The following is a 24,890-nucleotide window of genomic DNA, read 5'->3' on the forward strand; positions in this document are numbered from 1 at the left end:
CACCCCACCGCCTTTCTCTGTTACTTTTGACCTTCCTCACACTGCGGGGCAACCTATAGCACTAGTAAATGAAAGCATCCCTCCTTTCAGCTGCATGATTTTCCAGCCCCTGTGATGTCACAGGACCTACAAAGTCAGAAATCTATGGACAGGGACACAAGTAGTAAAAAAAAAAAAAAATATGGGTGAGAATACAGAAGGGTCTAAATGGCACTGAAGGGTAGAGATAGCCTCTTTCCCGTGAGCTGCTGTTTCTCCAAAATCCTAACCAAGCTCCATTGCTTTCACTTCAGTGAAGAACAGAAAATGGTTAGGATATGGCTCTGCCAGGGCCATCAGAATGATAAAACTGCCTTAATAGGAAAACAAATGCTTTGGCAGGTAAGTCTGCTCACATATTTATGGTATATACAGCATCTATTGCGTTTTTTGCCATTTGTCTACACTTACACTTTAGGACTTCAATTTGCACATAATGAACAATTCATATCTTGCTCAGCTTGTTAGTATTTTTAGCTCTACTGCTGTCTTCAAATAAGGAACCCATGCAGGACAGTTAATCAAGTATATTTATTAACCACTTGCTGCACGCCGATATACGTCGGCACGATGGCAGCAGGGGGCAAATGGGCGTACCTGTACGTCCACTTTAATTTGCGGGGCTAGTGGGCACGCCCGCCGGGTACAGCGTGACCGTGCCCGTGGGTCCTGCAGACTCTATGTCTGCCAGTGTCCTGCGATCGCATCACAGAGTGGCAGAACATGGCGTTGCCTGCGTAAACAAGGCATTTCCCTGTTCTGTCTAGTGACATGACGGGGATCTACTGCTCCCCGTCATCGGAAGCAGTGATCGATGTCATGTCAGTGCTAGCCCATCCCCCCCAGTTAGAATCACTCCCTAGGACACACTTAACCCCTTGATTGCCCCCTAGTGTTTAACCCCTTCCCTGCCAGTGTCATTTATACAGTAATCAATTTTTATAGCACCGATAGCTGTATAAATGACAATGGTCCCAAAATAGTGTCAAAAGTGTCCGATGTGTCCGCCATGTCGTCACAGTTAAGATAAAAATCTCAGATCGCCGCCATTACTAATAAAATTAATAATAAAAATGCCATAAATCTATCCCCTATTTTGTAAACGCTTTAACTTTTGCACAAACCAATCAATATACGCTTATTGCAAGATTTTTACCAAAAATATGTAGAAGAATACATATCAGCCTAAAATGAGTAAAACATTTGTTTTTTTATATGTTTTTGGGGGATATTTATTATAGCAAAAAGTAAAAAATATTGCTTTTTTTCAAAATTGTCGCTCTTTTTTTGTTTATAGCGCAAAAAATAAAAACCACAGAGGTGATCAAATACCACCAAGAGAAAGCTCTATTTGTGGGAAAAAAACGGACGTCAATTTTGTTTTGGTGCAACACTGCACAATTGTCAGTTAAAGCGATGCAGTGCCCTGGTTACTACTGTCACTTAAAGAATAAGTAAACCCAACATTTCATATTTGTGATATGTGCCTGCTGTACCAAGTGCTTGTATGAAAAAGTATCCTTTTCTCTTTGTATTGCTTCCTTTGTGTGAAATCCCTGGTGTTCCTGTCAGTCCCTCTACCTTCCTGTCAAAAACTGACCACAGTAGACATGAGAACACAGCGTAGTCAGTTCTCTAACTGTGCTGAGAACTCTCCCTGCTCTGCTCCAATGATCAGACTTGTCATAACACGCGCCACACCTGCACAGCCATTCACTGGGAAGATCAGATCTGCCCCCTTAGCTCTCTAAGCTCCTTCTGCAGCTCAGAGAAGATATCATGTGAACACATAAAAAAGGGGGGGGGGGGGGATTTATAATGTTTTTTCATATGTATCCACAAATGTTTTACCTTTCATTTCTATTTTAAACTGAATGGGTTGTTTTACAAGGTGAGGGTTTACATATAGTGTAAAGTGGTAGTAAAGTGAAAATCTCAAAAAACTGCTGACAGACAGGGTTTTTATGAAAGAAGAGACCATAGAGGTCTCTTCTGTCATAAATGACCCCCTGCCGGTCAGCGGGTAATGTGATCTGAGCTGCACATGCACAGCTCTGACCACATTAAGTGGCGATAGGGCTCCCATGTGCACGCGTGGGAGTGCTGTCACCTTGCCTGGCCAATCCATCTGGCCGAAGATAGGAAATCTGATAGGAAGACCAGGTGGAGATGGAAGCTGCTGGGGACCAGGGAAAGCCATGTCAGCGCAGCGATAGAGGGCTCAGTTTGAAGGTAAGTCTGTCATAATGTACCAGTATGCAGTGCATACTGGTACATTATGACAAATCTGCCGGGGTACCCATTTTTTTTCCTTTAATACATAGACGTTACTACTGCTTTAAGTTGGGTATACTGGATATATATACTAGTTGGATATACTAGTAGAATTTTGTTCGATATTTTCTGTTGTGAGAATGTTCATTCATTTTTCTATTCATTAGTGAGGTAAAACTGACAATCATTTTTGACTGCAGTGAAGGAGCAGGATGGAAAGTTTTTCTAAAATGTGCAAAATTCTAACACTGTTTGCGATTTTTGTTTAGTAAAGTCCATTCAATCCTAAATCGAATGTTAGACGCAAGCTAAATCTTTAACTGCTTTCAAACGACATTTGAACAAATTTTCGTAAGAATTTTCATTCAAAATTTTACTAGTGTATACCCAGCTTTAGACAAAGAGACAAAGTGAGGGAAAAATCCAAAAGTTTACAAAGGGTGAGGGTAAAATTTCCAATGGGGACCTGTGTTAGTTGCAACTATTAAAGCCAATTTTCCCTCGCTTTGGAGAAATTTTCTTTCTCTTCCCATTATATCATCAAGATAGGCAACGAGGAGCATCTCAGTGAGACAGACCGCAAAAAAAAAAAAAAAAAAAAAAAACCTGACAAGGGTTATAACTCTTCCCTATTTTATCTTTTCATCTACTTTAAATGTTACATTTACAGTGACCATATTACTTATGCGTATACACCACACATCATGTTCATAATTCAGTTGCATACTTCAAACATAGAGGACAGTCCAGCTTCTGTGCTTGCTAGTGATTAAGGATGAGCTCAGGCATATTCGCAAACCGCACGTGCAGAGCCTGCCAGAAAGTCGGCACTGCACAGCGCTAATCACAGGCAGCAAGACTTTTTCCGATGTCTCAATGCTTGGGATTAGCGCTCCGCAGTGCCGACTTCCTGGCGGGGTCTGCATGTGCTGTCACTTACTAGTGACAGCTTGTCTCCCATCGGCTCCCACAGATCTGATCTCCTAAGTGGCTCCCACTGATTGCAGGATGGGGACACGGGGGATGCAGGTGTCCGGAGTGTAGTTCAGATTTCAACCCCCCACTGGATGATCTCCCTGCAAATTAGAGAGGTTCTCCTCTCTCCACAGAGAAACGTTGGAGTTCTGTCAGAGTGATCATTGGGTTCTTGGTCAACTCCCTGACTAAGGCCCTTCTCCCCCGATCGCTCAGTTTGGTAGGGAGGCCCGCTCTAGGAAGAATCCTGGTGGTTCCAAAAGTCTTCCATTTACAGATGATGGAGGCCACTGTGCTCATTGGGCCCTTCAATGCTGCAAACATTTTTCTGTACCCTTCCCCAGATATGTGCCTCTATACAATTCTGTCTCAGGGGTCTACAGACAATTCCTTGAACTTCATGGCTTGGTTTGTGCTCTGACATGCACTGTTAACTGTGAGACCTTACATAGACAGGTGTGAGCTTAAACAAATCACGTCTAATCGACTGAATTTACCACAGGTGGACTCCAATCAAGTTGTAGAAACATCAAGGATGATCAGTGGAAACAGGATGCACCTGATTTCAATTTTGAGCGTCATGGCAAAGGCTGTAAATACTTATTTATATGTGATTTTTTACGTTTTTTATTTTTAATAAATTTGCAAAGATTTCAAACAAACTTCTTTCACATTGCAATTATGGGGTATTGTTTGTAGAATTGTGAGGGAAATTAATCTATTTTGGAATGAGGCTGTAAACATAACAAAATGTTGAAAAAGTGAAGCACTGTGAATACTTGCCGGATGCACTGTATACTTTCTTATGACTGGGAGGACATTTGACACCTCACAGCTAAATGTCCAACCATATTTTGGCTTTGGAGAACTCATACAAAATACTCTTTCGCTGGTACTTCGCTCCATCTCAGATAGCCAAGTCTGTATCCCAATACTTCTCTTGCTTTTTCCATTGAGGACAGGAAGGAACAATGTTACATATTTGGTGGTTGTGCCACAAGGCAAAAAATAGGATTTTTATAACAGCTTACCTGTAAAATCCTTTTCTTTGTAGTACATCATGGGACACAGAGCCATAGTAGTTACTATGTGGGTTATAGGCCACCTTCAGGTGATGGACACTGGCACGCCCTAAATTAAAAAGTGCACTCCTTATATAATCACTCCCACCTGTGGGAGTACCTCAGTTTTGTAGCAGAGCAATACAGGTGTATACCAAAGAAGGGAGGGACCTCTGGGTCCCGTGATGTACTTCAAAGAAAAGGATTTTAAAGGTAAGCTGTTATAAAAATCCTATTTTATTATCGTACATCACGGGACACAGAGCCATAGTAGTTACTATGTGGGATGTCCCATAGCAATGCCAACTGAAGGGAGGAAGACACAACAAAAGTAGGGCATCCAGAGACTAGAGGACTCATACTGCAGTCTGCAGTACATAGCGCCCAAAGGCGATATCCTCATGATCTGTTACATCTACTTGATAGAATCTGGTAAATGTATGGACTGAAGACCAAGTTGCGGCCTTGCAGATCTGAGCCATGGAGGCTCGATGATGCACTGCCTAAGAAGTACTAACAGCCCAGGAGAAGTGCGCTTTAATATGAAAAGGAGGAATTCTCCTCTTTAACCATAAGCGAGAACAATCACTTGACTAATCCATTTAGAAATAGTAGATTTCAACGCTGCCTGTCCCCTTTTTTAGGACCATCTGGCAACATAAATAAAACATCTGTTTTAAGAATCCAAACGGTCACTTTCAAATAGACCCTGACCGCTCTCACCACATCAAGAGAATGTAGTGACTTTCTTCCATAGAACGAGGTTCTGGAAAAAATTAATGCAGAACAATATCCTGGTTTACCTGAAAAACTGATACGTCCTTTGATAGGAATACAGGATGAGGCCACAATACAACCTTATCCTTATGAATAAACCAATGTGGCTCTTTACAAGAAAGAGCAGCCAGCTCTGATACTCTTCCTGCAGAAGATATGGCAACCAAGAAAATTATTTTTCTTCGTCAAGAGGACCAAGGAAATATCTCGTATTGACTCAAAAAAAGGGTGCTTCTGTAAAGCCAACAGGACTAATTTAAGCCCCAAGGGGTTCAGGGGAGACCTAACTGGAGGATTAATCCACGTTATCCCCTGAATAAAGTTACGAACCAGAGAGTGTGAAGCAAATGGTCGTAGAAAGAAAACACCGCTAAGGCCAACATCTGGCCTTTGATAGAAATAAAAGGATCCTACTTATGACATATTACCTAGGGTGCCAACCCCTGGATTCACACCAGGAGACATATGCCTTCCAGATTCTATAGAATATGACTCTAGAGGCCGGCTTCCTAGTATTAATTAAAAGTAGAAACTACTGAAGCCAACAGCCCACGATCTTTCAGAATGTGGGTCTCAATAGTCAAACCGCTAAATTTAGCATTTGTAAGGTAGGATGGAATACCGGACCTTGCGAGAGAAGGTCTGGACATAGAGGTAGGGTCCAAGGGTCCCCTACTGCCATCTTTATGATCTCGGCAAACCAAGATCTCCTGGGCCACAAGAATCAACTCCTTCCCTTCTTGCTTGATCCTGCGAGAAGACGCGGAAGCAGCAGAACAAGAGGGAACGCATAGATCAATGAAAAAATTGATCCCACAGAAAAACCAAGGCATTTGTTCCGTATGCCATTGGATCCCTTGTCCTTGACACAAAGTTGTCAATCTTGTTGTTGAACCTGGACGTAAACAGATCCACGTCCGGAACACTCCCCCTCTCTGACATATTGACAGAAAGATGTCAGGGTGAAGGGACCATTCTCCCGGAAACAATTGTTGGCGACTCAAGTAGTCTGCCTGCCAATTTTCTATTCCTGGAATGAAAATTGCTGATAGGCAAGGAATGTTGTTTTCTGCCCAAGATAGAATATGATTCACCTCTCTCTGGGCTGCACGACTTCTCGTGCCCCCTTGGTGATTGATATAGGCCACTGCTGTGGCATTGCCGGATTGGATCCTGACAGAACAATACCGTAATCTGAGCGTCCAGGCCTCTAGGGCCAGGTGTACTGCCCGGATCTCTAGAATATTGATGAGCAAAGTCCTCTCTGATTTGGACCATTTCCCTTGGACAGACGCTTCTTCCAGGACTGCTTCCCCAGCCCAGAAGGCTGGCATCTGTTACCACCTTCCAGGAAACTGGTAGAAAGGATTTTCCTTTCTGAAGATTCTTGGATATCAACCATTAATTGAGGCTCTGACGCACTTTGGGGGATAAACGCATTGGGAAGTCCAGAGCTTGGACCTTTTTGATTCAAGTTGACAGGATACTATTTTGCAGCAGTTTTGAATGAAACTGTGCATAAGGAACGGCCTCGAAGAAGCCACCATCTTTCCCAACAATTTCATGCAAAGTCAATTAGAAGGATTCTTCTTTGTCTTGATCAACTGAATCAGTTCCCTTATGGAACTGATCCTTTCCTGGGGCAAAACACCCTCTTCTGAGCTGTATCTATGATCAGCCCCAAGTACTGCCATCTCCTTGATGGTTCTAAGGAGGATTTATCTAGGTTGAGAATCCAACCTAGGTATTCCAGGTAGCTGACTGTGGTGACCAAACTTTGGATTTAAGTGGGCTACTGATTGATCTATCAAGAGTAGATCGTCTAAGTAGGCTAGTATCGTTATACCTTTAACCCCTAACCTGGCTAAACGAGGAGCCAGGACCTTTGTAAACACTTGAGGTGCAGTAGCTAGACCGAAGGCAGAGCTACAAACTGGAAATGAAGATTTTCTACCTAGAAGCGTAGAAATTTCTTGTGAGTGGGGACAAATCTGCACATGGAAAAGCATCCTTGATATCGATTGACGTCAGAAGTTCTCCCCCTTGCAGGATGGAGGATACTGACCGGATTGACTCCATGCCAAAAGAACGGATATTCAAAACCGGTTTAGATCTTTTTAATTTAAAATGGGTCTGACATCCCCGTACGGTTTTGGAACCGTAAAAAGGTTTGAATAAAACCCTAATCCTTGCTCTATCAAGGGGACCACCGATATCACTCTTTGAGACAAGAGATGATCCAAGCTAGAAAGAGACTCCTTTTCACTGGATCTATGGGAATGTTTGATCTGAGAAAACGAGGAGACGGGAACCCTCAGAACTCTAGTTTGTAATCTAGAGAAATTGAGGAAGCCACCCATCTGTCTTGACATTGTTCCTGCCAGACCCTTGAAAACTGTAGAAGCCTTTCCCCCACTCGTGAAAGCGGGGGTGCCCCTTCATAAGGCTTTAGTATTTTGTTTTGTGGGTTACCTCCCCCAGGTCCTCTTTGACCCTGGGACTGACCCTGAGGTTTACCTCTTGAAACTTGATGGTGGAGGCCGTCGTGACTGACTGGAGGCTGATGCCCCTGGTACTGGAGAAGAAGCATATTTAAAAAGATAAAAACTTCTTAACTGGAAAAAAGGGAAGTTTTCCCATTAGAAATCCATTGGATCGTCTCCAAATAACCGTTCACCATAAAAAGGGAAACTGGCCAAGAGCTTTTTCATGGCGCTTTGGCTGACCAATTTTTCAACCATAGCATTCTACGCACATGTACCAGCCCTAGCATGAGCCATAAGGCCTGGAGAATAAAATCTTACAGTTGACGCTATGAAAAACACTTCTGATATGCTGGCCAAATTTTGGGCCTGCTGATCAGGAATAACTTTGAGTACCTCTATAAACTGATCCTTTAAGGCCTGAGATACTCTGAACACTGCCAGCGCAGGATGGATGACTGAACCTGCGAGCGGAATATAGTTCTTTTAAAAAGGAACTCCAACCTCTTGTCTGTTAGACCCTTTAGCATATGAGCATTGTCTATTGGACAAGTCAGGTTTTTATTTACAGAGGATATAGCAGCGTAAATTGCTGGACCTCCCCATAAAACCCTTCCTCTATAGAATAAAGTATTGAGAACTTTTTCAGAGCTAAAAACTGTTTATCTGGGTGCTCTCACTCAGAATACATAAGCTTTCTTAGCCATGAATGGATAGGAAAAGCATGAACAGATTGGGGAGGCTTTAGTGAACCCAAACCAGAAGTGGGCCCATCTACTGACTGCGTTACTGGCAGTAAAAATGTGGAGCAGACCAATTTAGCGAGCGACTGTACCAACAACCTTTCCTGCGAACCTGATACTCCGCATCAGGTTCTTCGGAAGAGGAGACATCAGCCTTTTCCTGGTCCTTGAGAGAAATTCGTCATCTCTTGCCCCTTGTTCTTCAGAATGAGGGTCCTGAGCAATGGACGGGGAGCTGCTATACTTAGTCCCACTCTGGGATGCGATTAAAGCATCAATCTTTACTTCAAGCTTAAAACAGTTAAAGGAAAAACCCCCTTAGTAAAATATACAGGGGCTGCTGTGTAAAGAGCAGCTGCAACACTTGCCCCTCCTGCCAGCTCACCGTGACCAGCCATATTACTCTCAGGGGAGGATGCCAAATTTACTGGGATGGATCTAGGATTCTGTATGACTGTAAAAGTCTTTCTAGAGCCCCTTATTGAGGTGTTTTTCACCCCTCTTTTGACCATAGCCCGATGCACAAAGCAGAGGTATTATCAGAAGGAATGTATCCACTGCTTGAGTAATAGTTCAGCTCTGTTACTGCTATTAATGTTCAGCTTGATGCAGCAGTAAATGTGTCAAGGAATGCTTGTGTCACCAACCTCATTGCTCTTGTGTCCCTCCTGTAGCATGTAATAACACAATAGTGCTTTTAAAATAGACCTTCCCGTACTAAGCCCCGCCCATCCCCCCCACCTACGGCCCTTCCACTTTTTTTTTAATAGCTTTTTCCCACGTGAGCGCGGGCTTCGATCCTATGGGATCATCGGGAGGAAGGAAGAATGGCGGAGGGGGGGTCTGGAAGCCGCCGAGCGGCATACCGATCGTGCAGTTTTTTTATTTTGTTTTTCAAAAACCGTTGGCTCTCTTTCCCCGAGAAGAGGGGGAAGAAAAAACGGCACAGGGGGCGTCTGGTGGGGAGAGGGAACCCCCCAGACTTACCGGAGGTCTTGCTGCTGTGGAGGAGAGAAACTTGCTGCTTTCTGAGACAAAAGTGAGCTCTCTGAGAAGCAGGAGATGCAAGTGCTCAACACAGCCCCCAGTGGTGACACATAGGCATCACAACACTTACTTATTTAAAGGAGACATTCATAAGGAAATTTCAAAAATTTCTTAGAAAACGCCACTTGCCTTTCCCGCCGCAGGGTTTTCTGTGGTAAACCAACAGACACAATCTTCACCCTTCACGGTGGGTTCTGTTAAACCTTCAGGAGCTAGTGATCCTCGAGGAAACATACAATCCTGGACCTGTAATAGCACCTCCGCCAGTAAACTTTATGGCCTTACTACCAAAAAGTACGGGATCCCGGGGTCCAGCTCTCTAAAAAGAGAAGTGTTACAGGCAAGACCTCGTTTCTTCAGATACGAGGCCCGGGTACCATTCAATTCGGCCAAAAAGACACTTTGAATGGATCCGGTCTGCATGGAAAGCCCCAGCAAGTTTTGCTCCAGCAAAGCTCAACACAGCACATCTTTACTCGTGACCAACACCTTAGACACTGGCGAAAAAACTGAGGTACTCCCACCAGTGGGAGGGGTTATATAGGGAGTGCACTTTTTAATTTAGGGCGTGCCAGTGTCCATCACCTGAAGGTGGCCTATAACCCACATAGTAACTACTATGGCTCTGTGTCCCGTGATGTACGATAAGAAAATGATGGATTAAAATCTACTGTTTAACAACTATAATAATGGGTTCTAATTTATGCAGAGATCCAGTGGAAAATGTATTTAACAAAACTATTAAAAACATTCAGTGATCTATTGCCAAATTTATTAGTTTTACATTCAATGTTAGTAAGGAAACTATAACATACTTTTGAAAATATCCCGTACATAAATTTTTAAGGAGATAAAACATGTTTTAATGAAACTAGGATAAGGTAAAAGTTGTAGACCTTTACACTAGTTATCACAAGAAGCTCCTTAAAATATGGACCGTTAGTTTACTCTCAACTCCATACCAGAACATTACAACCATAAAACTATACAATCTCCTTTTTTTTTTTCAAACTTCTCTACTCTTGACACAAGCTCTCATCTAAGGATGAGCTTCGGCGTGTTCGTATGCTGCACGTGCCGATCCCGCCAGGAAGTCGGCACGGTGCAGCGCTAATCACAAGCAGTGAGACATTTTCCCGATGTGCGGCTGCAGAGATCGGGAAATGTCTCACTGCCTGTGATTAGCGCTGCGCCGTGTCGACTTCCTGGCGGGATCGGCATGTGCAGCATGCGAACAAGCCGGAGCTCATCCTAAGGGCTCTTTCACACAAGGGGGATCAGTGATGATCCCCGCTGAGCAGAAAGATGACAGGTCCATCGCTGCACACTGTGCAGCGACGGACCTGTCAGAGCGCCGCTCTCCCCTATGGGGGATTGGGTGATGACGGACCGTAGTGTCCGTCGTCACCCGATCCGATAACGGATGGAAAAGTAGGATTTTCCTCCGTTACACTTTTCGGATCGGAGCGGGTCGGATGTCAGCGGACATGTCACCGCTGACATCCGACGCTCCATAGGGATACATGTATGTCCGTTTTTCATCCGAAAACGGAAGGATGAAAAACGGACATACGGATCCCTCATGTGAAAGAGGCCTTAATCTCATCCAAGATGACATACAGTTGTGCTCATAAGTTTACATGCCCTGGAAGAATTTATGATTTCTTGGCCATTTTTCAGAGAATATGAATGATAACACAAAAACTTTTCTTTCACTTATGGTTAGTGTTTGGCTGAAACCATTTATTATCAATCAACCGTGTTCACCCTTTTTAAATCATAATCACAACAGAAACTACCCAAATGACGCTGATCAAAAGTTTGAATACCCCAGTTCTTAAAACTGTGTATTGCCCCCTGACAATAAAAGCTTGAAGTCTTTTCTGGTATTTGTGGATGAGATTCTTTATCTTCTCAGATAGTAAAGTTGTCCATTCTTCTTGGCAAAAAGCCTCTAGTTCCTGTAAATTCTTGGGGTGTCTTGTATGAACTGCATGTTTGAGATCTCCCCAGAGTGACTCAATGATATTGAGGTCAGGAGACTGTGATGGCCACTCCAGAATCTTCACTTTATTCTGCTGTAGCCAATGACAGGTCGACTTGGCCTTGTGTTTTGGATCATTGTCATGTTGGAATGTCCAAGTACGTCCCATGCGCAGCTTCATGGCTGATGAATGCAAATGTTCCTCCAGTATTTTTTGATAACATACTGCATACATCTTGCCAACAATTTTAACCAAATGTTCTGTGCCTTTGTAGCTCACACACCCCCAAAATATCAGTGATCCACCTCCGTACCTTTCATCATAGGCCTTGTTGACTCCTCTCCAAACGTAGCATTTTTGGTTGAGGCCAAAAAGCTCAATTTTGGTCTTATCACTCCAAACAACTTTGTGCCAGAAGGTTTGAGGCTTGTCTCTGTGCTGTTTGGCGTATTGTAAGTGGGATACTTTATGGCATTTGCATAGTAATGGCTTTCTTCTGTTGACTCGACCATGCAGCCCATCTTTCTTCAAGTGCCTCCTTATTGTGCATCTTGAAACAGCCAAACCACGTGTTTTCAGAGAGTCCTGTATTTCACCTGAAGTTATTTATGGGTTTTTCTTTGCATCCCGAACAATTTTCCTGGCAGTTGTGGCTGAAATTTTAGTTGATCTACCTGATCGTACTTTGGTTTCAACAGAACCCCTCATTTTCCAATTCTTGATTAGAGTTTGAACACTGCTGATTGGCATTCTCAATTCCTTTCCTGTTTTATACAGTTCAACTACCTTTTCCCACAGATCCTTTGACAATTCTTTTGCTTTCCCCATGACTCAGAATCCAGAAATGTCAGTGCAGCACTAGATGAAAGTTGCAAGGGTCTGTCAGGAGTCCAGAAATGCACTGACCATCTATACACATACACTAATTACAAGCAAACAGATTACAGGTGAGGATGGTTACCTTTAATAGCCATTCAAACCCCTTTGTGTCAAGTTGTGTGCATGTTAGCAGGCCAAAATCACCAGCGTATGTAAACTTTTGATCAGGGTCTTTTTGGTAGTTTCTGTTGTGATTATGATTTAAAAAGGGTAAACACAGTTGATTGATAATAAATGGCTTCAGCCAAACACTAACCATGAGTTAAAGAAATGTTTTTGTGCTATCGCTCATATTCTCTAAAAAATGGCCAAGAAATCATAAATTCTGCCAGGGTATGTAAACTTATGAGCACAACTGAACATTCGACACTTAAACTCTCTTATCAACCACTAAACCAGGGTTTCTCAACCAGGGTTCTGTGGAACTCTAGGGTCCATCCAGACGTCACTATGGGTTCCTTGAGTGATGAGAACTTTCTTTCTCACAGATAAGCTCCCACTGACACTAATAATCCTTTTAGCTATCTGTTAGGTAGGAATTCTTAAGGAACATTATTCCCAGTGACAATCAAAACGAATGTATCAAGAGTGGTAGATATAGTATATTAGCAGGTGTTTCCTGAGACCAAAATGTTTTTTCAAGGGTTCCTCTCTGTTGAAAAGTTTGAGAAAGACTAAACTATTTCACCTCCATTATAAATTAGCAGACCTGTGCATGTATCATTCTAATGTGGATTCCACATTGTGCTTTCTTTAATTGTGATTGGTAGTCACCCACTGAGTATATGAAAAGGTTTGGCGACGTATCCCTTTATAAGGAAAAGGTTGGTGATTTATCCCTTTATTAGGAAAAAGGTTTAGTGAAATACCCAATTTGGTCAGACTGTATTTTTTGTCATACACAAAGTACTATGAATCGTGATTTGTAATTGGGCTGAAAGGGGGTGTGTATGATTTAATTTACATCTTTGTTTACTTACTGCAAAACCTTTAATAAAACTATTGCATAAGAAAATACATATATAATTTCAGTACACAATGTACCAAGTGTATCCCGTTTATCCAATACATTTAAGAGAGCCCATTTGCATCTGTGCAAAAGCTGAAACTGTTAGGTAGTGCTAAATGTGCTACACAGATGATATAGTCTTTTCACCGCAAAGTTCTTACAGGTCATTAGTGGGGATATATGGTAAGAAATTTTATTGGAAACATGATAATTTGTGTAATGTAAACCTTTAATCTGTCTGGAGATAGTTTGTTACAAAGCAGTCAAATAGATAAGTCTGCAAGCTATAATGTTTATCAAGTACCAAACACTGGCTGATATAATTTGAGACATGGTCATAACGTCGCACTGGCTCTGTACTTATGTAAAGAAATGCTGTACCACATAACCTAAAACCGTATGCTTTTTATTACAAATACAAGAAAATGCATCTGTTGTACATCAGCAATAACTCACTTTTTCTGTTATAGAAACCACTGTTTTTAAAAACAATCAAGACATCTTTTACCACTTTGATCCCCTTACTGCGCAGGCCAATTTTCTACTTTCAGCGCTGTCACAATTAAATGACAATTACGTAGTCATGCAATATTGTACCCATATGAATTTTTTATAATTTTTTTTCACACAAAAAGAACTTTCTTTTGGTGGTATTTAATCACCACTGGGGTTTTTAATTTTTGCTAAAAAAAAAAACAAAAAAGGCTGAACAATTTTGAAAAAAAACTAAACATTTTTCATAGTTTGTTATAAAATTTTGCAAACAGTGATTTTTTCTCCTGCACTGATGTGCGCTGATGAAGCAGCACTGAAGTGCACTGATAGGTGACACTAATGAAGAGGCACTGATTGGGAGCACTGGTGGGCACTGTTGGGACTGCCCTGATTATCAGTTCCGATGTCCCTTTAACACAAGCTGGTTATCAGCTCTCACTTTCTCTTTCCTCGCGCTGTCAGTGTGAGGAAAGAAAAGCTGATAGCCAGCTTGTTTTTACTTCCATGATCAGTTGTGTCCATTGACAGCTGGCCAATCCGCTGTGATTGGCCTTTTACCCTGATCTGTGATCAGCTGAGTCCAAAGGACTCAGCGATTACAGAGCACGTAGCGCGGGCAGCACGATTACGTGGGGACGTCCATATACGCCCTCCCGACAAATTAAACCCGTGCTGCAGCTGTCTTTCAGCTATAGCATGGGCTGGAAGGGGTTAAAGTGTATATTAAGCCAAAACTTTAAAAAAAAAAAAAAAAAATTTAACAAATTGAAGTGCTGAGGGAGTTTAAAGCCCTGTCAAGATTTTATTTCTGTCTGCATGTCTGCTGGTGGGATTCACCATATTTATTTGCTTGGTGACCATTATCACAGTCATTGAAAGGGAGGGAAATTCCAAAAATTTAAGCTGTCCCCAAAATTGGAACTGGAGGGTAGATATTCCAATATAGACACTTCAGGTGTCAAGTGTCTAAGAGGGGTTTTCCTTTAATCTAGGGATGTTTTCCTTTTAGTTTGTTAGATCTACAGATGGCATAGGCAAATATTACTTAGAACTAGGAGCCAGCTTTAAAAACCTAGGAGCCAGCACTAGGCAACCTGCAGAGGTCAGGTGTATGTAATGTACTGAAGGGGTCATAAGTATATACAGCCCTGATGACAGCACCCCTATGATTAATTTCACCATCACTATGCAAAGCCCTGAAGTACCTTATATACACACGGCTGCGCATGTAGGTAGAACCAGATGTTCCACCATGTAGGATCATTATATATATATATATATATATATATATATATATATATATACAGTATATATATATATATATATATATATATATATATATATATATATATATTGTGGGAGGCACACATACAAACTATACAAACATAATTCCTACACCGTTCACCTGATTTGGATGTAAATACCCTCAAATTAAAGCTGAAAGTCTGCAGTTAAAGCACATCTTGTTTGTTTCATTTCAAATCCATTGTGGTGGTGTATAGAGCCAAAAAGATTAGAATTGTGTCGATGTCCCAATATTTATGGACCTGACTGTATATACAAACACTGATCAGCCATAACACTATGACCACCCATCTAATAATAAATAGGCCCCAGCCTTTGCCACCAAATCAGCCCTGACCTGTTGAGGCATGGACTCCAGTAGAACTCTAAAGGTATGCTGTGGTATCTGGCACCACGCCATCAATAGCAGATCCTTTAATTCCTGTAAGTTGTGAGGTGGGGTCTCCATGGATCGGACCGGTTTTTACAGCACATCCCACACATGCGCAATTGGATTGAGATCTGGAGAATTCAGAGGGGGGCCAAGTCAACACCTCAAAGACACCTTCCTCCATTGCTCTGTGGCAAAGTTCTGATGCTCACTTGCCCAATGTAGACACTTTTGGCCATGGAAACAGGTCAGCATTGGCACCCTGACCAATCTGTGGCTATGCAGCCCCATAGGAAAATGCATTGAGTGTTCTGACACCTTTCTATCTGGAACCAGCATAAACATTTTTTTTATCAATTTGTCCTAAAGTAGCTCTTCCATTAGATATGACTACATGGGCCAGGCAATGCTCCTCACATGTATCAATGAGCCTTGGCAGCTCATGATCCTGTTTTGGCCCTCTCACTGGTTTTCCTTCATTAGACCAATTTTGGTAGGTCCTGACCAATACAAATTGGGAATATCCCACAGAAGCTGCAGTTTTGGAGATGCTTTGGCCCAATCGTCTAGCCATTACAATTTGACCCTTGTCAAAGTTTCTCAAATACTTATGCTTGGCCATTTTTTCTGCTTTCAATACATTAACATCATGTTCACTTGCTGCCGAATATATCCCCCCCTCCCACTTACAGATGCCATAGTAACAAGATAATCAATGTTATTCACTTTACCTGTCAGTGGTCATAATGTTGCAGCTGATTGGTATATTTTCTTTTTTCCTTCTTGTATACACATATACATAGGAAGGAGGTTTTGATGTGTGGGTGTCAATTGCAGAATACATAGGAGCCTGTGTTTAATCTCTCTAAGCCCATGTTCACATTGGGCTGATATGACATGCAATTTGACATGTCAAATCGCCGGCTATTGCCAGCAATGGCACTGTGCGAATTGGTGCGACACCAACTTTGCGGCGCTACACCGATTCCCAAAAGTAGTTCCTGCAGGAACCTGCACAGATGTCTGTCAAATTGCCCCCGAAGTCGGGCTGCATTGTCTGATTTGAAATCATGCAAGTTCAGCTGAACGCACAATTTCAAACTAGCATCAGTGTGTACCTGGGCTAAATGACTGGTTGCTGATGTAAAACCAAAGGTCTCAGCATGCCCTGCAGGAATATACAGTAGGGACTGAAAGTATTCAGACCCCCTTAAATTTTTCACTCTGTTATATTGCAGCCATTTGCTAAAATCATTTAAGTTAATTTTTTTCCTCATTAATGTACACACAGCACCCCATATTGACAGAAAAACACAGAATTGTTGACATTTTTGCAGATTTATTAAAAAAAGAAAAACTGAAATATCACATGGTCCCAAGTATTCAGACCCTTTGCTCAGTATTTAGTAGAAGCACCCTTTTGATCTAATACAGCCATGAGTCTTTTTGGGAAAGATGCAACAAGTTTTTCACACCTGGATTTGGTGATCCTCTGCTATTCCTCCTTGCAGATCCTCTCCAGTTCTGTCAGGTTGGATGGTAAACGTTGGTGGACAGCCATTTTTAGGTCTCTCCAGAGATGCTCAATTGGGTTTAAGTCAGGGTTCTGGCTGGGCCATTCAAGAACAGTCATGGAGTTGTTGTGAAGCCACTACTTTGTTATTTTAGCTGTGTGATTAGGGTCATTGTTTTGTTGGGAGGTAAACCTTCGCCCAGTCTGAGGTCCTGAGCACTCTGGAGAAGGTTTTCATCCAGGATATCCCTGTACTTGGCTGCATTCATCTTTCCCTCGATTGCTACCAGTCTTCCTGTCCATGCAGCTGAAAAACACCCCCACAGCATGATGCTGCCACCACCATGCTTCACTGTTGGGACTGTATTGGACAGGTGATGAGCAGTGCCTGGTTTTCTCCATACATACCGCTTCAGAATTAAGGCCAAAAAGTTCTATCTTGGTCTCATCAGATCAGAGAATCTTATTTCTCACCATCTTGGAGTCCTTCAGGTGTTTTTTTTTTTTTTAGCAAACTCCATACCGGCTTTCAAGTGTCTTGCACTGAGGAGAGGCTTCCGTTGGGCCACTCTGCTATAAAGCCCCAACTGGTGGAAGGGCTGCAGTGATGGTAGACTTTCTACAACTTTCTCCCATCTCCCGACTCCATCTCTGGAACTCAGCCACAGTGATCTTTGGGTTGTTCTTTACCTCTCTCACCAAGGCTCTTCTCCCCCGACAGCTCAGTTTGGCCAGACGGCCAGCTCTAGGAAGGGTTCTGGTCGTCCCAAACATCTTCCATTTAAGGATTATGGAGGCCACTGTGCTCTTAGGAACCTTAAGCACAGCAGAAATTTTTTTGTAACCTTGGCCAGATCTGTGCCTTGCCACAATTCTGTCTCTGAGCTCTTCAGGCAGTTCCTTTGACCTCATGATTCTCATTTGCTCTGACATGCACTGTGAGCTGTAAGGTCTTATATAGACAGGTGTGTGGCTTTCCTAATCAAGTCCAATCAGTATAATGAAACACAGCTGGACTCAAATGAAGGTGTAGAACAATCTCAAGGATGATCAGAAGAAATGGACAGAACCTGAGTTAAACATATGAGTGTCACAGCAAAGGATCTGAATACTTGGTACCATGTGATATTTCAGTTTTTCTTTTTTAATAAATCTGCAAAAATGTCAACAATTCTGTGTTTTTCTGTCATAATGGGGTGCTGTGTGTACATTAATGAGGAATAAAATGAACTGAAATGATTTTAGCAAATGGCTGCAATATAACAAAGAGTGAAAAATTTAAGGGGGTCTGAATACTTTCCGTCCCCACTGCATTTGTCTTATATATATAATGACTTATAGGGCCCCCCACATGCTTATCATGAGAGAGTGCGCGGCAGACACAGCCCAAACCCTCCAAAGGGACACAGACGATTAAAAAAAAAACAAAAACAAAAAAAAAAAACATTGTGTTAAATTACTGCTCTATCCATAATGAAAATGCAAGTTTTGGCTTTACAGATACACATTAAGCCCTTGCACATCCCTTAATATAAAGTAATGAGGGAGGTGACTTGTTTGTTCAGTCCACATGAAAATCCAACAGCTACTGATACTTTAGGTTGAGCAGGCTGCTGGGGCTCAGAACAGTCCAACCCAGCAAACTAATATGCCCTGGGCTAAAAGAGGAACAATTATATGTTCTGGAGCATGGGGGGAAGTGGTGAAAGAGCTTGAGGCATTGGATTGGAATGAAGTTGACAGACAGTGACCAGGCAAACCAAATTCAAGTTACTTACAGGAAAAGTATTTCAGTACACTTAAGAGAGTCAGGGAACTGGTTTGCAAGAGGTTTTTCGCAGACCCTGAGACCTGGTTGCCTAGCATATTAGTAAGATTGTGGAAGAAGACAACAATAAGTAGATATAAAAAGCTGTTGTTTTTCTTTGATTCCTATAGAATCCCACAGCAATGCTCTTAATAATATTTCAATTCTTGATGTAGCATGTATGGTCTAGCCTGTTCATGTGTTGATTCTCATGTGGATATCTTATTATGAACAAAGCCAACATTTATGTCAATAGCAAGTACTGCAGAAAAATCCTGTTGATGCTCTGTTTAATGTTGAATGTTATGATGCTGATGGTTATCCTTGCTGGTCTTGACACATGCTGAGGGTTGCCTTACTGGCCCCAACACCTACTGGGGGTTGCCATTACTGGCCCCGACACCTACTGGGGTTTATTGCTGGCGCTCACACCAACCGTGGGGGTTATTATTGGTAACCTTCTTCCACATAGTAGACCACATTTTTCTTCTAAACTTGTTCAAAGTGTTACTCCTAATTTTTTTTCAAATGCTAGCCCATTTAGTCCAATGACACAAATTATTGAACTGATTTTTGCACTTCCTGAATAGCAATGTAAGGGACACTGTTACATATTTTTGATCACTGCATTCTGTGTGCTTTAATGTGCTTAGAGGGGGCTACAGCCTGTATTTTTATCACACTGTGAATGGTTTATATATAACATTGCATCTTTCACTTCCTGACTAAGCATTTCTCATAATGGTGTGTCTGCTTTGATTATAACACAGGATTTGGAGACAGCGACTTGGATCCCCCAATTGTACTTTCAGCACAAGCACAGCACCCCTCCAAAAAAATAAATAAATTGAAGCCACAATTGGGTAAAAGGTATACTGAAACAAATTTTAACCAAAAAATAAAATATATAATAATTAAAAGTTTCATATGGAACATTAATTCGAAGAGCTCATTATTATGTGAAAAACTTTCCCACTAAAAAAAGTTCTACTGTAAGTAAAATGAAGCAACGGTTACATCTCTTTCTCAAATTATCACTTGCATGAATGTAGCTAAGGGAAAAATAAACCATCATTGCTCTAATAATTCATATAAACGGTATCTTACCTGTTGCTTGTTGTTTGGTGTATATGGTAGCATTGTAGACACATGAAACATTATCTCATAATCCTTGTATACAGTATATAAAGAGTGGGTACCAGTGGAGTCAGCTGTTGAATAATAAAAATTAAAATACTTGAATGTTAATGTCATTAAAAACATGTATTAAAGCCAATTTACATACAGTGACTTACTTAGAATCTATAGCTGAACTCCAGACAAACATCAAGATGCATAAATGAATTATTACACAATGTATAAAAGGGAGATATTTTACCTGCCACACGATTCACATTTACTGTATGTTCATTCTGTCCTGATATTTACACAGCCCCATTACTCCAGTACACATCATTTCCTCCTAGAGGAGCATGCAGCTGACACCAACCTAATTGTTGGACAGTGCATGAGCAGCAGCAGACTGAGGAGGTAATTTATCAGTTAAATCTGCTCTCATTTCAGCAATCTGTCAGCAAATCTGTACGCAGCACTCCTGAAAGTCTGCTTGAGCTGCATATTCCCTCGTGGAGGCCTGAACTACATGCAATTATTTAACAGTAGGTACAAAGTTGCATTGATTTTGTCTCTTTAACCACTTAAGGGCTGATCCTCTTTCTGGGATTTGGTGTTTACAAGTTAAAAACAGTTTTTTTTTTTTAACTAGAAAACCCCCAAACATTATATATATATTCTTCTAACACCCTAGAGAATAAAATGGCGGTCGTTACAATACTTTTTTTCACACCGTATTTGCGCAGCGGTCTTAAAAGAGTACTTTTTTTGGAAAATTCACTTTTTTAAGTTAAAAAATAAGAAAACAGTAACGTTAGCCCAATTTTTTTTATATTGTGAAAGAAAATGTTATGCCCAGTAAATTGATACCCAACATGTCACACTTCAAAGTTGTGCCTGCTCGTGGAATGGCCACAAACTTTTACCCTTAAAAATCTCCAAAGGCGACATTTAAAAAATTCTACAGGTTGCATGTTTTGAGTTACAGAGGAGGTCTAGGGCTAGAATTATAGCTCTCACTCTAACGATCATGGCAATACCTCACATGCGTGGTTTGAACACCGTTTTCATATGCTCACGTATGCGTTCGCTTCTGCACGCGAGCACGGCGGGACAGGGTGCGTTTAAAAAATTTTTTTTTTTTCTTATTTATTTTACCTGAATTTTTATACTGTTCCTTTAAAAAAAATGGGTCACTTTTATTCCTATTACAAGGTACGTAAACATCTCTTCTAGAAAAAAAGCATGACAGGACCTCTTAAATAGGAGATCTGGGGTCAAAAAGACCTAAGATCTCATATTTACACTAAAATGCAATAAAAAAATAAAATAAATTTAATGTCATTTAAAAAAAATAAAAAAAATGTCCCTTCAAGTGAAGTTTTGACGTCGCTTCCGCCCTGCAATGATATGGAGACGGGTGGGGGCCATCTTCCCCTCAGGCTAGGGAGAGGATCCGATCACCTCCGCCACTACTGACAGCTTCGGTAAGCGTCGGAGGGCACCGGAGAGTCGCAGAGACCACTCATCTTGAAGCGGACCGCCCACTCTCGAAGAGGATACTGGGGTTATGGTAGCTAGCTGCTACCATAACAACGGTATTCCTCTTCAAATTAGCGACTTAAAACGACGGCGTGCAGTCTGGAAGTGGTTAATATCTGCCTGGAATACAGTTTTAACACTGATTACAAGTCTTAGCACCTTAACAGGAATTTTGAACACTATTATACCATTTTTAGCATACATAGAATATTATTACCAATTAAAAGAAAGGAACATACACTCTATTGTCAAAAGTATTGGGACACCTGCCTTTACACGCACATGAATTTTATTGGCATCCCAGTCTTAGTCCTTAGGGTTCAATATTGCGTTGGCCCACCCTTTGCAGCTATAACAGCTTCAACTCTTCTGGGAAGGCTGTCCACAAGGTTTAGGAGTGTGTCTATGGGAACGTTTGACCATCTTTCCAGAATTACATTTGTGAGGTCAGGCACTGTATGTGGAGGAACAGGTCTGGCTCGCAGTCTTCCCCTCTAATTAACCCCAAAGGTGTTCTATCGGGTTGAGGTTGGGACTCTGTGCAGGCCAGTGAAGTTCCTTCACCCCAAACTCACTCATTCATTGTCTTTATGGACCTTGGTTTGTGCACTGGTCCAAATCATTTGGAGGCGGGATTATGGTGTGGGGTTGTTTTTCAGGGGTTGGGCTTGGCCTCTTCGTTCCAGTGAAGAGAACTCTTAGGGCGTCAACATACCAAGACATTTGGGACAATTTCATGCTCCCAACCTTGTTCGAACAGTTTGGGGATGGCCCCTTCCTGTTCCAACATGACTGCGCACCAGTGCACAAAGCAAGGTCCATAAAAACATGAATGAGCGAGTTTGGGGTGGAGGAACTTGACTGGCCCACACAGAGTTCTGACCTCAACCTGATAGGATACCTTTGGGATGAATTAGAGCTGAGACTGTGAGCCCGGCCTTCTCGTCCAACATCAGTGCCTGGCCTCACAAATGCACTTCTGGAAGAATGGTCAAACATTCTCATAGACACACTCCTAAACCTTGTGGACAGCCTACCCAGAAGAATGGAAGCTGTTATAGCTGCAAAGGGTGGGCCAACTTAATAATTAACCCTACGGACTAAGACTGGGATGCCATTAAAGTTCATATGCGTGTATATAGATCAGTACAATTGTGTCCTTACAAACACTTGCACTGCAGAAGAAGGGAGGGGATGTGTCTGACCAGGTCAGTGCACTGGACAGCCTGGTCAAACTTTGGTACTTCTTAGGACACACAACCATATGTAAACACTTTAACTGTTATAACAAGAAAGTAAAGGTGATGTTATGACAATGGAAGCTATTAGTACAGTGTCTACTGCATTGGATGCTAATTCCGTGACTTTAATTGCACTTTAAAAGGTAACCTTTAACCCGCTTATATTTTTATATGGATGTGCAAAAGACAATAGAGTCAATGTGTGTTAATGTTTTTATGTATAGTTTGTAATTATATATGTACATAAGAGCAACCATATTTTCTAATTACACAGGCAGGCTCCTCTGCTTCCTGTTTTACAGTACAATACAGTGATAGTTTCTAACTGCTACTTCTCGCAAAGCAAGTCTAAGAGTCAGCTGACCATAAACAATTGACTGCCCCAGTAGCACCCACAAGTGGTTAATAAAAAAATCTATGTTTAATACAACTAAAATGTGGAGTGGCAACCATGCAAATATATCTAAGTAACAAAGAAAACTTGAAATATATTACTTATCCTTTAATGCTAACCATTCAAAACTAAACACTTTCATTAAAAAAAAAAAATAGGATTTTTTCGTCATACTTACCTGTAAAATCCTTTTCTTTGAGTACATCATGGGACACAGAGTCAGGCTAATATTCATTACCTACTGGGTTATACTCCATCTCCAGGTGAATGGACACTGGCAGACCAAGGAAGTGATCCCCTATATAACCCCTCCCACACAGGAAGCACTTCAGTTTTGTAGCAAGCACTAAATCCTCAAAAAAGAGGCGAATATTCATTACCTACTGGGAAGTCCCAGAGCTATAGCCTTGAGGGGGGGGGGACACATCCTGCCAAACAATAGCCATCAAAACTTATACGGCAGCCCGCAGTACACTGCAGCCAAAAGCCGAATCCTCGGCTGCTCGAACATCCACTTGATAACATTTTGTGAACGTATGCCCTGAAGACTAGGTAGCAGACTTACAAATCTGAGCCACAGATAACTAATGACGAAAAGCCCAAGAGGTTCCTACACCCCTGATAGAACGAGCTCTCACCCTAAAGGGAGGAGCTTTATGTTTCAGACCATAGGCCTGAATGATCAATTGACAGACCCAATTGGCAATGGAAGCCATGGAAGCTGTAGAAATCAATAGATCGTCCAGGTATCCTGCAACCGATATTCCCAGAGATCTTAGAACTGCCAATACCTTTGTGAATACCCGAGGTGTTGTGGCTAACCCGAAGGGCAGCGCCACAAACTGAAAATGTTGGTCACCCACTGCGAATCGCAAAAACCTTTGCTGGAACCTGCAGATTGGCACGTTTAGGTACGCGTCCTTGATGTCTATGGAAGCCAAGAATTCCTCTCCGTGCAAGGAGGCTACGACTGAACGAATTGACCCCATCCGTAAAGAACGAATGACTAGAAATTGATTCAGAGCCCTGAGGTCCAAAATAGGCCTTACATCTCCATTTGGCTTTGGGATTATGAAAAGATTTGAGTAAAAACCCTTGAATCTTTCATTGACTGGAACCTCTGAAATCACTCCTTGTGACTTTAATTGACCTATTGCCTGAAGAAAAGACCTTTTTTACCGGGTGTGTGGGGACGCTGGATTTTAAGAACCGAGAGGGGGGAAGCTCCCGGAATTCTATTTTGTACTTGAGCTTGGGACTGACTTTAGTGCGTCTCTGGGCCCAGGGCTTTTTCTGCCCCTGGCCTTGAGGCTTTCCCCTAGACCCAGAAGGCTGGGGCCATCGATACTGCCTGAAATTAGAAGTGCTGAGTAGTGACGCACTAGACACCTTAAAGGAAGGTCGTCTGCGCCTCTTCTTAACTGGTAGAAGTGCACTCTTACCCCCTGAAATCTTCTGGATATATTTATCCAGGTCCTCTCCAAATAGCCGCTCCCCGTGAAAGGGAAAACCAGCTAATAGTCTTTTTCAGCGTAACTCCGCAGACCAGTTTTTTAACCAAAGAATCCTGCGCATATGTACCGACAGCAGGGCCAACCGGAACACCTGTTGTATGGAATCCTTAAGGGCAGCTACTGCGAAACATAAGGCCAGCATTATGCCAAATCCTCCACAGATACCCCTTGATCGGGAACAGTCTTAGTTACCCGCTTCACCTGGTCCTTTAAAGACTGACAGATACCAATAGCGGTCACTGCCGGATGTGCAGCAGACCCAGCAATAGCAAATTAAGTCTTTAATAAAGGCTCCAATTTTTTATCTGCTGGATCTTTAAACAC

At 42.0% G+C, this 24,890-nt stretch overlaps 1 protein-coding gene across 5 annotated transcripts in view; it reads right to left on the reverse strand.

Annotated features, from left to right (window-relative positions):
- SIPA1L1 (signal induced proliferation associated 1 like 1) overlaps window positions 1-24,890 on the reverse strand; it is a 522,698-nt gene that overhangs the window by 133,073 nt on the left and 364,735 nt on the right. For all 5 annotated transcript variants that reach the window (XM_073608614.1, XM_073608616.1, XM_073608618.1 and 2 more), the window contains exon 7: window positions 19,870-19,973. In XM_073608614.1, coding sequence (XP_073464715.1) covers window positions 19,870-19,973 — 104 coding nt within the window. The remainder of the gene's footprint in view (window positions 1-19,869; window positions 19,974-24,890) is intronic.

The sequence above is a fragment of the Aquarana catesbeiana genome, linkage group LG13 (assembly GCF_042186555.1).
Source record: "Aquarana catesbeiana isolate 2022-GZ linkage group LG13, ASM4218655v1, whole genome shotgun sequence".
Lineage (NCBI taxonomy): Eukaryota > Metazoa > Chordata > Amphibia > Anura > Ranidae > Aquarana > Aquarana catesbeiana.